At 38.0% G+C, this 14,178-nt stretch overlaps 1 protein-coding gene across 4 annotated transcripts in view; it reads right to left on the bottom strand.

The window, feature by feature from the left end:
• Positions 1-14,178, bottom strand: part of Pcdh15 (protocadherin related 15) — a 1,307,054-nt gene that overhangs the window by 146,825 nt on the left and 1,146,051 nt on the right. For all 4 annotated transcript variants that reach the window (XM_085679751.2, XM_087898231.1, XM_087898232.1 and 1 more), the window contains 2 exons: positions 12,534-12,839; positions 9,618-9,842 (listed from right to left, as the gene is read on the bottom strand). In XM_085679751.2, coding sequence (XP_085535877.2) covers positions 9,618-9,842; positions 12,534-12,839 — 531 coding nt within the window. The remainder of the gene's footprint in view (positions 1-9,617; positions 9,843-12,533; positions 12,840-14,178) is intronic.

Genomic DNA, 14,178 nt, shown 5'->3' with positions numbered 1-14,178 from the left:
AAATAAAAGGTACCATTTCCCCAGACACATGATACTCACAACCTTGGCTTTCTTTCTAAGTTATGGAGTGCAGCGTCTGAACTAGCAAATGAACTTAGAAATGCTGGCTCTGCATCAGGGGTGATGTAAAGAGATTCTCCTGGGGATCTCAGCAGTGACAATGGAGGGAGCATTCCCATTCCCATTGTCCACTGCTTTCTCAAGAGTGGTGATTAATTTAGTGACTGTATCTTATAACTAAAGATGGGAAGCCAATTGGTCCCCCGACACTGTAACTTCTAGAAGTTTTAAAAGGAGAATCCAACATCACACTTTTTAACCACGTGGCTTTTTAAAGCTTGAGAAACCCAGTGTGCTCCTGTGTAGTTTCTTTGGTACCTCTCCATTCCCCTCTGGCTCAAGGAATCTCAAATTTTTGGAAAATTTCACTCTTTGGGGGTAGGCTATCAAGATGTATTTTTCTAGTTGCATTTGTTCTGTTCTTGATGGTACTGAGAGCAAAGAACTTTGTTTTTCCCCTGCTGGGAAGGTGTTCACCAGATTCACCTTTGTGAATTCACTGTGGGCGCCTTGATATTCACCCTCATAAACCGATTACACGCACACCCAAGGCTCTAATAACAGAAGGCCATTACAAGATTGCTGATCTTCCTCATTATTTTTGCTTGCCATTGACAGTGTGAAGCATAAATCAATATAGTTATAATGTGGCAGTATTTCTTGTGATGGCCTCCTGTACATGTTTTAGTCTTATAATCTCTATTGTGGCTGAGCTATGTGGCAGATTGCCCATCATTCTCCCACAATGCGCTGTTCCAGACGAGGCGGGTTATTGTAATGCAATGCTAACATGCATAATCAATAGTTCATTATATGTATGCTTCGGGGACGTCAAAGAAAAACCGCACATAACTAACTCTGCTTCTGCACATGTTCTATTACGCTGTAAATTTAAAAGTGCAGCTCTCCCACTAGAGGGAAGTATTGGCAAAAGGAAAGATTTCTTCCTCTGCCCTATAGCTAATTTTATCATTAAAACGCATTATCGTTTGCTTCCTGTGGTTATATTTGTTGATCTGAACACAAATTAGTTTTTGTATTTCAATAGAGCATTCTAAATGTTACCATGGTTTTCAACTAAAACAGCACCAGGGATCTCTCACAATGTTGCATTCTTTTAACCAGTACAGCTTGTAATTTGAATCCATGCATCCTGCAAATAAAACTTGACCTCAAGATATTGTTAGTTAGCTGGAGGAAAATATGAGTTCCTTGTATTCATTTTCAAAATTAAAGTCTAAAATAACCATACATACCATTTTTCCTTCCTTTTTTTCAGATTAAAGAGTAAATTTAGGGAATAATTTGAACAGCATCCCAGTATGCTAGGAGCTAGCTGGCAAATTTATAAATGAATAACAAGTTGAAAAAGAAAACATAAAACCTAAATATAAAGAGATGGCAAAATGTGATTCTTTTCAGAAATTCGAATCAACTGTAGTCTAAATATAATTCTGATGCCTCCCAAGAAAACACAGTGGTAGAAAACAGTGGATGGAGCTGCCTTCATGCTGCTGCCATTCTGTCTGGCACTGTCCTGGGACATTCTGGCTACCAAGCCCTCCTCTACCTCTTCTGAGTCAAGTACAGTTGGTTCTCCTATCCGTGCCCTTTAGTTCTCTTCCTGGCCACCAGACACTGACGTCAAAGCGTGCATGCTTTCAGACAAACGGCAAATTCTTCTGTTTTGCACAGGGACTTGCTTAAACAGAAATCAATTTGTCTAATATATTCATGGTTTCAGAAAGCTAAGCTCTCCACTAAAGGGTTCTTTCTTAGTTGCCTTCTGTGATGTCTGTACATGGTTGTCAACTTAACTACATCTGGAATCAACTAAAATCCAAAGATGGGGGAGTACACCTGTGAAGGATTTTTGCATAATTTGGATTAGGTAGATCTGCTTCTAATCTAAATCTTTGAGGTGGGAAGGCACATGCCTTTAATCTGAGCCACAGCTTTTGCTAGAAGCCTATGTAAGGAAGTTTTTCTCTTTGAATGTTTTCTCCTGCCATCAATAGCAAGTCCATTCTTTTACTGGCATAAAAGCCTGTTTTTGTTGTTGTTGTTGCTGTTTGTTTGTTTTGTTTTTTTTTGTTTTTTGGTTTTTTTTGGAATTCCAGTGTATACTGAAGACTGCACAGAAAACAATGGGAAAGAGTGACTTTAATATCAAAGACCCTCCCTTAGCATGTCCTCTATAATCTATCATGAGATTAATTCCTTCATGAGGTTAGAGCCCTTGGGAACCAATCAGAATGATCCCCCTCTGCAATATTTCTGCACTGACTACCAAAGAACTTTTTAAATTGATTTTTTTATTGATTTTTATTGAGCTCTATATTTTTCTCTGCTCCCCTCCCTACCTCTCCCTACCTCCTCACTTCAACCCTCCCCCATGCTCCAAATTTACTCAGGATATCTTGTCCTTTTCTACTTCCCATGTAGATTAGATCTATGTAAATCTCTCTTAGTGTCCTCATTATTGTCTAAATTCTCTGGGATTGTGGTTTGTAGGCTGGTTTTCTTTGCTTTATGTTTAAAAACCACTTATGAGTGAGTACATGTGATAATTGTCTTTCTGTGTCTGGGTTACCTCACTCAAAATAATGTTTTCAAGCTCTATCCATTTTCCTGCAAGATTCAAGATTCGTTATATTTTTGTGTAAATGTACCACATTTTCTTTATTCATTCTTCAGTCAAGGGACATTTAAGTTGTTTCCAGGTTCTGGCTATGACAAGCAATGCTGCTATGAACATAGTTGAGCACATGTCCTTGTGGCACGATTGAGCATCCTTTGGATATATACCCAAAAGTGGTATCACTGGGTCTTGAGGAAGGTTGTTTTCTAATTTTCTGAGAAATCGCCACACTGACATCCAAAGGGACTGTACCAGCTTGTATTCCCACCAGTATTGCAGAAGTGTTCCCTTTCCCCACAACCTCTTCAGCATGTTGTTATCAGTGTTTTCGACCTTGGCCATTCTTATAGGTATAAGATGGAATCTCAGAGTTGTTTTGATTTGCATTTCTCTGATGACTAAGGATGTTGAACATTTCCTTAAGTGTCTTTCAGTCATTTTATATTCCTCTGTTGAGAGTTCTCTGTTTAGGTCTGTACTCCATTTATTTTTTTATTGGATTATTTGTTCTTTTAATGACCAATTTCTTGAGTTCTTTGTATATTTTGGAGATCAGACCTCTGTCTGATGTGGGGTTAGTGAAGATGTTTTCCCATTCCGTAGGCTGTCGTTTTATCTTGTTGACCATGTCCTTTGCTTTACAGAAGCTTTTCAGTTTCAGGAGATCCCATTTATTAATAGTTTCTCTCAGTGTCTGTGCTACTGGAGTTATATTTAGGAAGTGGTCTCCTGTGCCAATGCGTTCAAGTGTACTTCCCACTTTCTCTTCTATGAGGTTCAGTGTGGCTGGCTTTATGTTGAGGTCTTTGATCCATTTGGACTTGAGTTTTGTGCATGGTGATAGATACGGGTCTTTTGAAACTTCAACCATGATATTTCAGGCTTACACTCATTATCATGGTTTAAATATGAAGACGTGAAGTTTGGAGACCTTAAATTGCTCACTCTTATCCAGCCAATACACGATAAAATTGAAATCTTGTGAGTCAGACAAACCCTAGACCATCATCCTGATACTTGAAGGAAACAACAAAGGGGACCACAAAACTCACTAGAACATTTTTGGGAAGAAGACCTAAATAGAATTTTCTTTAAAAAGAAAAGAAAAGAAAACAAAACCCCCAGGCAATATTTAAAAGATCTCCTTCGAGGTTACCTCACTCAAATAGACAATTATCACATGTACTCACTCATAAGTGATTTTTAAGCATAAAGCAAAAAAAAAAAAAAAAACCAGCCTACAACCCACAATCCCAGAGAACCTAGACAACAAGGACACCCTAAGAGAGACATACATAGATCTAATCTACATGGGAAGTAGAAAAAGACAAGATCTCCTGAGTAAATTGAGAGCATGGGGACCTTGGGAATGGGTTGAAGGTGAGGGGAAAGGCAGGCAGGGGAGCAGAGAAAAATGTAGAGATCAATAAAAATCAACAACAACAACAAAAAAAGATCTAGATTTTAGCAATCTTCCATGACTTTGCTGTAACTCATTTTTTTCCTTGAAAACTTACAGATCCTAAACCATTGCATAGTTTTAAAGATTTTATGGAAGTTTTTGTGTTGGATAAGACAGAAAAGGGGTAGAAGTTACACATGCATTTAAAACAACAACCCATTCAATGTTCAACCATCCAAATAGTTGTTTTCTGTAAAGTGTAAGACAGTTTCCTCAAATATTATTCTTGGGAATCTTAATTCCAGAAGAGGCTTCACAAACAGGAACAAATATTCATTATGAGTATCAAAAATATTATTTCATTTCGTTGAGAGTCACAATCTATAGTAGCATTTTACAAAGTCTTGATGTGTGGAAATTGCATTTGCTTTTATGTAGTCTAGTGTTTCCCAAAGTTATTTGCCTATTGTGTGTGTGCATGTACGTATGTGTGTGTTTGTTTGTTTGTATATGTGTATGTACCATATCCAAGAATTAGTATACTATAACATATATGTTATACTATATGTGCATACTATACACATACATATTCCCAAGAGACAAGTTGGAGATGTTGAAGTGTAAATTATTATTGTTTGGAAAACTGAATGACTTTAATTGAAGTTTTCTGAGAAAATACTAAGATACCAAACACAAACAAGCACCGTACAGTGTGTAACAGGTAGCTTATTAGGGCAAGGACAGCAGCTGTGCTTGGATGGGATGTAGCTAGGACAATAGAACCCATGATAGCTGGTAACAAGGCGCTAGTACAAATGAGATCTTAATGGCTACCTTCGCTCCCATTGAAAGGGGGAATTACAGTTTCTAGGGTGTGACAAGTGTTTTTCAATAGGAGTGTAAGTGCTAAGCAGTGAAGGCCGAAGGGCTGCATTATATTCACAAGTGCGACGATTACTTAGGACTTCCAGAAACCATTATGCTTTGCTGATGGAGTTCTAAGAGACCTATGTAATTGTTACAGCTCAGGAGACAAATTCAACCTGTGTATACCTTTTTATTGGCCTCCTCTAGTCTAGAGGAAACAGGTCGCATCTGAGTCCTCACATTCTAGGCTATTAGAGCATAAAGAGGTCCTAAACAACTCTGCATCAGTCACAATCGTGTCTCCCAACATGTTCAGCTTTTGAAAAGTGGTGGCCAACACATTAGCAGAAACACTTCAATAGGAATCTGACCAGCAGAAGGGAAGAGGGGAGATATTTGAAGGTCACCATAGAAAACCATTGTTTTTATTTTGTCAAGATAAATAACACCATGGAAAAGCTCAGTAGCTTTTTATTTTTAAATTTTATTTTACAAGTAAAGGTGTTTTGCCTGCATGCATGTCTGGGTACCACTTGAATGTCCGATGCCTGCTGAGGCAAGGAAAGGACCTCAGACCTCCTGAAACTGGAGTTACAGGTGTGATGTAAGCTACCACGTGTGTTGAGAACTAAACCCAGGTCCTCAGGAAGAGCAAAAACTGTTTCTAATCACCGAACAATCTCTCCAGCCCATGCATCCAATAAATCTGCAGGGTAACAATCATTATTCCAGCAGCTAGTTTCATACAATTATCATTTTGTTCAAATGCCTCTGTTCAGGCAGGGACATGATGGCCGTTAGTAACCTTGGAAAGTGCAGAGTTTCTGCCTCCTTCATGCTCAGGCCATTTCCTTAAGCCATGGGTACTACGTCCAAATCAAAGCCAGGACCCTACTCACTGGCTCTCAGGTGTTGTGGCTTTACTAATGTTGTTGTGGCCCTGTACACTGGTTCCTTCTAGAAGAGCTAACATCTAGTGTATATGTTATTGTATAACAATATTTGGTTCTGGAGGAGAGTCATTTGAAAGAATAAAATATAAGGTCCTTCTAGGACCCACTGTTTGTCACAGCCCCAGCCTCTGTGGGCAATCTCCCTTCATGTCCCACACAGGCCCTCTGGAAGAGGCAAGCACAAGTAGGGAGAACTCAATTACTTCTCTTCATAGCAGACCCCCCCACTTGCTCCTCTGTAGCCATTCTAATAGAATCATAACCAATGAGGGAACCTGGCCACACATCCGTCTTTACTTGTCCCTTGAAGGTGTCATTCACCTACGAACAAGTTCAGCCTTTCAGACTGGCAGGCACTCTTTCTAGTGCTGCAATCGCGTCATATCTTAGACTTTAAGAACTGATTTGGATTTAACTTAGTCTGTGATCCAAGGCATCATACTGGATCTTGTTGTTTATATTATTTAGAGGTTTGTTTTTGATTTTAGGTATTTCCGCGTAGTATGTAATTTACTATGTTTTCATACGTTTTGTCCAATAAAGGTTTTTTTTTAATTAGTGCCCTCTAAATCCACAACAAAATATAGGCTGTTTATATGATTTTGTTTTAGACCATTGAAACTAGACACTGGATAAGTCTATCATGGGTGCTTGTGAAAAACTTCTATTTTGCTCATTATGTAGACATACTTTCTTATTTTAATTTTTTAAAAAAGAAAACAAACTATCTTTCAAGTATTTGTTGATTTACCCAGCTGTCAAGATTTAAAATATTAGGTGAGCTCAATACTAAATACTTTATCAGTTCATCTTTTTTATTTCTTCTATACAAAAGAAACAATGTCTGTGTTCATGCTTTTTAAAGAGAGGGACTTTAAGAAGCTTTCCCTGTGGTGAATATTTGGAGAACAAATGTTTCTTCCTCAAATACCATGCAATTATGTTATCAGCAGAATAGCTTGTCAGTGCTGCTAGGAACAGACACACAGCGGAACCTTTGCAAGCTTGGGAAGGTTGCATCTGTGGAGGGATGTGACCTGGACTCCAATTGCTGGCGTCAGTGGTGTCTGAGAGAGTTTTAAAGCTTCAATTTGTACATCTCACCTGGAGTTACCAGAAAGATAAAACAACAGCCTGGCATTAGAAATATTGCCTGAAATTTTATTATGTGTATATAAGTTATAATAAGGTAATTAAAAAGTGACGTAAGACATGCACATAATTCCACTTTGGAGAAGTTTTGTTTCAAATGTATAAAAAATGAGAAAAGACATGGGTCAGTCAGATTTATCCACTGGGATACTTGACTTCTCTCATGAAAATGAAGGACAGAGGCACAAAGTTAGTCCAACATCCTCTAATTGCTGGGGAAAAAAATGAATCACAGAAATGCTGTTGTGTGGCCTAGTGAAACCTTGTGTTACGATAAGGAACATCCTGGAACAAGGAAGCTGGAGTTTAGCTAGAAAGCAGGGTGACTAATTAAAAACTGACCACTTTCTAAATATAACTTCTGAATCACAGACACTGAGAGAATCAATTAATAAATGGGACCTCCTGAAACTGAAAAGCTTCTGTAAAGCAAAGGACATGATCGATAAAACAAAATGGCAGCCTACAGAAAGGGAAAAGATTTTCAGCAAACCCACATTAGAGAGAGTACTGATCTCCAAAATATACAAAGAACTCGAGAAATTGATCATCAAAAGAACAAATAATCCAATAAACAATGGAGTACAGACCTGAAAAGAGAACTCTCAACAGAGGAATCTAAAATGACTGAAATACACTTAAGTAAATGGCCAACATCCTTAGTCGTCAGAGAAATTCAAATAAAAACAAGTCTGAGATTCCATCTTATACCTGTAAGAATGGCCAACATCAAAAACACTGATGACAACTTATGCTGGAGAGGTTGTGGGGTAAAAAGAACACTCCTCCATTTCTGGTGGGAGTACAAACTGGTGCAGCCCCTATGGATATCAGTGTGGTGATTTCTCAGAAAATGAGAAAACAACCTTCTTCAAGACCCAGTAATACCACTTTTGGGTATATACCCAAAGGATGCTCAATTGTGCCACAAGGACATGTGGTCAACTCTGTTCATAGCAGCTTTGTTTGTCATAGCCAGAACCTGGAAACAACCTAAATGCCCCTTGATCAAAGAATGGATAAGGAAAATGTGGTACATTTACACAATGGAATATTACACAGTGAAAAAAAATAATGACATATTAAAATTTGAAGGAAAATGGGTGGATCTAGAAAACATCATATTGAGTCAGGTAACCCAGACACAGAAAGATAATTATCATATGTACTTACTCATAAGTGGTTTTTAAACATAAAGCAAAGAAAACCAGCCTACAAACCACAATGTCAGAGAACCTAGACAACAATGAGGACCCTTAGAGAGACATACATGGATCTAATCCACATAGGAAGTAGAAAAAGACAAGATCTTCTGAGTACATTGGGAGCATGGGGACCGTAGGAGAGGATAAAAACGGAGTGAAGAGGAAGGGAGGGGAGCAAAGAAAAATGTATAGCTCAATAGTTTAAAAAAAAACAAAAATTCCCTATTTTGATTCTTTTTTAAAAATGAACTATTTGTTTCCAGTTTGTTTCCAGTGACTTCTTCCATGAATGGAACCAAAGCAGATTGTGTTTCAATCAGTTTGATATATTTAGTCCCTATTTGACGTCTTCTGATCCCCTGCAGGAACACAAGTCTAACCTAAAGCCAGTGCAGTCAGCTCCACCCTTGGGTGTTTCTGACCATCACTACCAGTCCGGAGAGACAGAAGACTGTTATTCAATAAGCTATTTTTCAGTCTGGGGAGGATAGGAAAATGCCATCAAATGACAAGGCTTTCTCCATTGTCATGTAACAACTGGGCTATTCCGCTGTTTTTAATGCTGAAGGACTCATTCCTACCACATTAAGGTAAGAAAATCAGGCCATGTGCCATATTTTGTCACCTGCTTCAGGTGCTGTTTTGATGGGTTTGATCCTTTTTTTGTCTCTCTCACTCAGTGTTTTTTTTTTTTTTTTACCTACTTAAGAGTTGTGACTTTTTTAACCCCCACAAAAGTATGTGTACACACCCTAGAACTCAGCACAGAGCAGGCTGATATTATTTTTGTGGGGACCCTCTCTTTGTCTGCTGTTTGTTAGGACCTTAGTAGTACGGACCACCATACCCGGCACTCATGACAAACGCTTGCCCACCAGAGAGGTAAGCTAAGTCCTCAGTGTCTGAGAAATTGGAGGGTAATACAGAATTGAACATTTAACCCGCCTTTCTTTGAAGCCCTTTTCATCTTAGAGTGTTGATATTTCAAACTGAAGTAGTTCATGCTGAAGAACTCTATCATCTACTCCCTCTCTCCCGAAGAGTTTGTAATATGTTACTATCCACTTTGCTGGGGACTAGCAAAATGAAGTTCTGATTTGACCAGTCACAGCCTATGGAAGACTTGTAACCAGTCTTCAAAGATTTGTTTAATGCCTCTTTAATACCCTTCTTGTAGGTTTATTTTGCAAGTTTTCGTAAGTACTTCATATTAATAAATCTTCATCATTGGTTTATACCGCCGAGTTCCTCTGATTTTTTTTCCCAAAATACACTGTGAGTTGAAGAAACAGCTGTGGCACATAGAGGGGGGAGCGCGGCCCCTCCAGGGTCCTTACCTTTACAATTACTGTGACTGTCGCTATTCCAGGTGGCATTGTTCCATAAATATCAAAGGCTTCCACCAAGAATGTGATGCTGGCTTCCTGGTCAGGAAAGGCCTCATAATCCAAACTCCTCAAAAGCGACAATTCTCCCGTAAATGGATGAAGTGCAAAAAGGTGCTTCACCTCAGGGCTTCTGATCCGATACGACACATTTGCTCCAAGATCAACATCCTTGGCCTATGACAAGCGAGCGAGAAGAATGGTTACGTCAGAGGGCTTCCCACAAGAGGGGGGAGGGCTGATGGAAACGCATTAGTGCCTGGGACGGCGCGGGTTTCATGAGAAGGAACGGACACGTGACTGTCGTTTACCAGGAAATGGGAAATGGAAAGATGGAGAAAGGACAAACATAAGGTCGTGAACACAAAATGCTGTTGAATTAAAATTATTTGTGGAGTGATTTACATAAACAGGTTCTAAAATCCCATGAGTAGATATGGAACCAGGTCCTCCTCGGAAGGCTGCCTTGCAGGGTGGGATGATGTATTCGCAAACACTGCTCTCTCGCACTTCCCTGCCTCTTGCTAGTGTCTGCTTGGCACTCATTATGCAGACGGTGAAGTAAAGAGGATAAAATGAACTGACGTGTAAATCTTGCCCTCTATATCACAACCCAAGAGAGAATAAAAAGCATAAATACACAAATATAAAGGGAAAGATAATGTTTTGTGCAAAGGTATTCTGAATGAGTCCTGATGAAAAGTTTTTTGGGTTGTTTTTTGGAGTTTTGAGACAGAAAAGTTTTTTTTAATGTGTGTGTGTGTGTGTGTGTGTGTGTGTGTGTGTGTGTGTGTATGGGGGGGTGTAAAGTGGTCATTCCATTCAATAGGACAGTGGGGAAAAGCAGCTTGGTGGAAGGAAGGCAGCTGCAGGAGTAGACATGCCAAATCTTAGGTCTGTGGAATGAACACCCATGGAAGGCCATGTGAGTCATGGTCTCTTATCAGTAGATGATGTCACAGTAGAGGGAAGCAGTCAAAACACAGATTTCGTGTCATTTCCTGCTGATAAATTCTCCTGTTTCCACTCGATCTCTGACCAACACTGTTAGTCCCCTTCTGGTATTGTTACAAAATTCCCCTAGTAAGCAACTTATAAAGTGGGGTTTCACTGTGTGGACCTAGACATCATGGTGGTAAACAAAGACCAGAGAAGGCTTGTCTGTGTTATGAAACCCAGGAAGTAGAGAAAAACTCAAAGGGGCTGGAGAACTCAATATCTTCTTCAAGGGCAAGCTACCTTTGTCTCAACCTCCAAGGATTCCACAGGCAGAGCACCAAGCCTTCAGCATATGGGCCTTGAGGGACATTTGAGATTCAAATGACAGCAATCTCATCCTCTGAATATTGTGACAGAACACAATGCCTTCTGGCTCCTTAGAACCTTGGGCATCAATCAGCATCTCCCTTGACATTTTGAGTGTTTTATTTTTACATGACCTTGATTAATCCCTTCTGTTTCTCTCTTTAACTAGCAACTGACTGGCTTCTCAGTTCACAGCAGCACGGTAGCTTTTCTTAGCAAAATGAACCACTCAATAGAATAGAATAGAATAGAATAGAATAGAATAGAACAGAACAGAACAGAACAGAACAGAACAGAATAGAAGGTGTGTATCAGATTGCTAGGATCTTGCTTCTTACTACCAATGTTGAGAGTTGTTTAAAGACGACTGAGAATTCCATAGAAGCTGTGAATCCATCTTGACCACCTCTTCATCGTCCAAACCATATATAAACACATACATATGTATGTATATAGTATATATATGTAACCACAATTAATAAAAAAGAGGACGTGAATTTTGAAAGACAGCAGGGAGTTGTTTTAAGGATGAAAGGGGAAGGAGAAAAAGGAAGGGAAAATGATAATTATTGAACCAACAAGTAAAAAATTAATTACTAAAATATAGAAGACATAGAATATAGCTCAGCACCTATGATGCATCAGTATTGAAGAAATAGATGGATGAACAAATGGGAAAGATGATTTTTTCTAGGTTGGCATGCATCGTTATTTGATTTATTAATGTCTGTAACCTAAGTATTTAATAGCTCAGATATATTAAGACAGACTTGTTAGAAAAAGTCAAGCTTTGTAGATAAAGTATAAACAGACTGAGGATTTTAATTCTTTGTCACAATATGGTTCATGTACCCCCATGTTAGAATTAAGTAGATTAGGGTATAAAAAGAAATTTATGGGTTCTCCTGAGCTACTGTCATAAAATGTTGGGAGCTTCTAATATTACAGTTGAGCACAGAGGTTTGTATATGAATTTCAGTTAGGAAGAGCTAGAAATTTGAAAATGGTGTAAAAGTGAGTAAAAAACTACTACAGAATAAACAATGTTTTATATGTGTATATAAAGTATATGAGGAAAAGTATATTCACATGCATAAATGTATTTGTGAATTTATATGTTATATATGCACATACCTGAACACATGTTTATATATGTGTGTATGTTTATATAAATGTATGTTTATATTTGATATCTATTTGATATTTGTGTGACCCTTCTGGAAGATGTAAAAAAAACACTTAGAAAATTTAATATTTTCTGGGAAACTCAGTTTTTTCTTTACGTTGTCAATGTTACAAAACCATCTAGCATTACTTTTATACATGCCAAAACACATAAAATGTATTATATTTCCTATTATTGCAAACTTTCTCCTTTTAATTTTGTGGGTTCTCCAAGAGGAAGGGTTTCATATAAAACACCATATTCAATTTTTGAGACTTATCTGAATCTAAGTTATTCTGAGATCATCATATATATGTTTGTAGTCAAACTTCATAGTCTGATCCTCACAGCTAATCTTGTAATACAGATCTCCTGGAATTAATGCCTGTAACACACACCTCTATTTGAAGGAAGGTGGTCCCAGCTGGAAGATTCTCTTCAACAACGACTGTGTATGTTGAATTGGTAAAAACAGGACTGTTATCATCAATGTCCAACACCTTGATGTACAGTGTCAGAGTTGAATGCCGAGGGTGCACGGCTCCATCCGTTGCCACAACAACCAGTTCATAGTGGTCCCTGACTTCCCTGTTCAGCTTCACGGCTGTGTAAATGCTCCCATTGGACGTGATGCGGAAGAGGTTGTTGAAGTTACCCAGGCTGTAGTGCACTTGGCCGTTGATCCCAGCATCTGGATCTGTTGCCTAAACACAAGAACCAGAGGGCTTAGCACAACGGCTTCTGGCACACTGCTGTTAAACTCTGCCACATTTTCTAACCAAATATTCTGTTTCCCTCTAAAGGGGAAATTTAGAAAGATAATAAAGGTACAATTTGCACTCAAAATGGTGAAAAGAAATGAGCTATGATTTAATTATATACTCAGTGGAAATGAACATAAAGCTGATATCATTAGAAACAACAATATATTATGTCAGAGAAAATGAATATTATAAAAATGGAAGGTTTCATGTACTTTCATTGCTACAATAGATTTTAAATGACAAAAATAGTACTTGGTTTGAATTAATTTAAGATGATTTACTAACAGTTTAAGATTCAATGGTTGTTTTGTTTAAGAAATTCATATCGTCATTTTCATATTTACATATGTTTGGGCATGATGCATATTTACATCATTTAATCTTTGTGATGATTTTGATGAGTAAATATCATTGGCCTCATTGTGCAAATGAGACCATATGGCTTAAGGAAATTAATTGTCTCATGTAAAGTTACACAAGAATTAAATACCTTGGAGGTCCTAGAATTTAACACAGTATCTCATATGCAAAACTATTTAATAAATGTTAATGAAATTAATGAAGGCTCTGTGAATATATGGAACTGAGGTTTGAAATTAAAGATATTCCCAAACTGAATGGCAATACAAGTACAGTAATTGTCAAATCAGAAGACAGGGCTACCACTTAGTATTAGACTATGAATCTCAAATAATAGCAGGGAGAATTGTTGGTGCTTCCTGAATCTATATTTGCTGAAAAATTTACGCATAAAGCCATTTTGCTCCAAACATGAGAGAGTTTTGAGTGACTGTATTTCTGATAGAATGTTGATAGGAGTACTCTTATTTAAAATTCAGCAACTTATAACCTCCCACCATCAAATACTGTACATTTTATACCAAATGATTCTATTACCATTTCTTATAAAGTCTTGAATCTATCTAAGAAGCTGTGAAATACTATAGAATTATGTTTCAAACTACCACTAAAGAAAGAAAGGGGACAGGACTTTATTTTGGTTTCCATACTCCAAAATCACTAAATCTTCGTGAGGTCTGGAATGCAAGATGGTGCATTTTACTTTTTATTTATTTTTCTATTTTCCTACTTTTCTATCTATCTATCATCTATCCATCTATCTATCCATCTATCTATCATCTATCTATCTATCTATTAAGGCAGTGCATTTTAGCATCCCATATACACTGTTCAGTTTGAAAAAAATAAAGACAAGATGTGGACACTGGGCTGAGCTCCCTGCTGCTGCCCAACACTGTACACTGTCATTGCAGAAGGA

Source organism: Myodes glareolus, chromosome 18 (assembly GCF_982192425.1).
Source record: "Myodes glareolus chromosome 18, mMyoGla1.1, whole genome shotgun sequence".
Lineage (NCBI taxonomy): Eukaryota > Metazoa > Chordata > Mammalia > Rodentia > Cricetidae > Myodes > Myodes glareolus.
The sequence above is the reverse complement of the archived record's forward strand: the minus strand, read 5'-3'. Positions and strand labels throughout refer to the sequence as shown.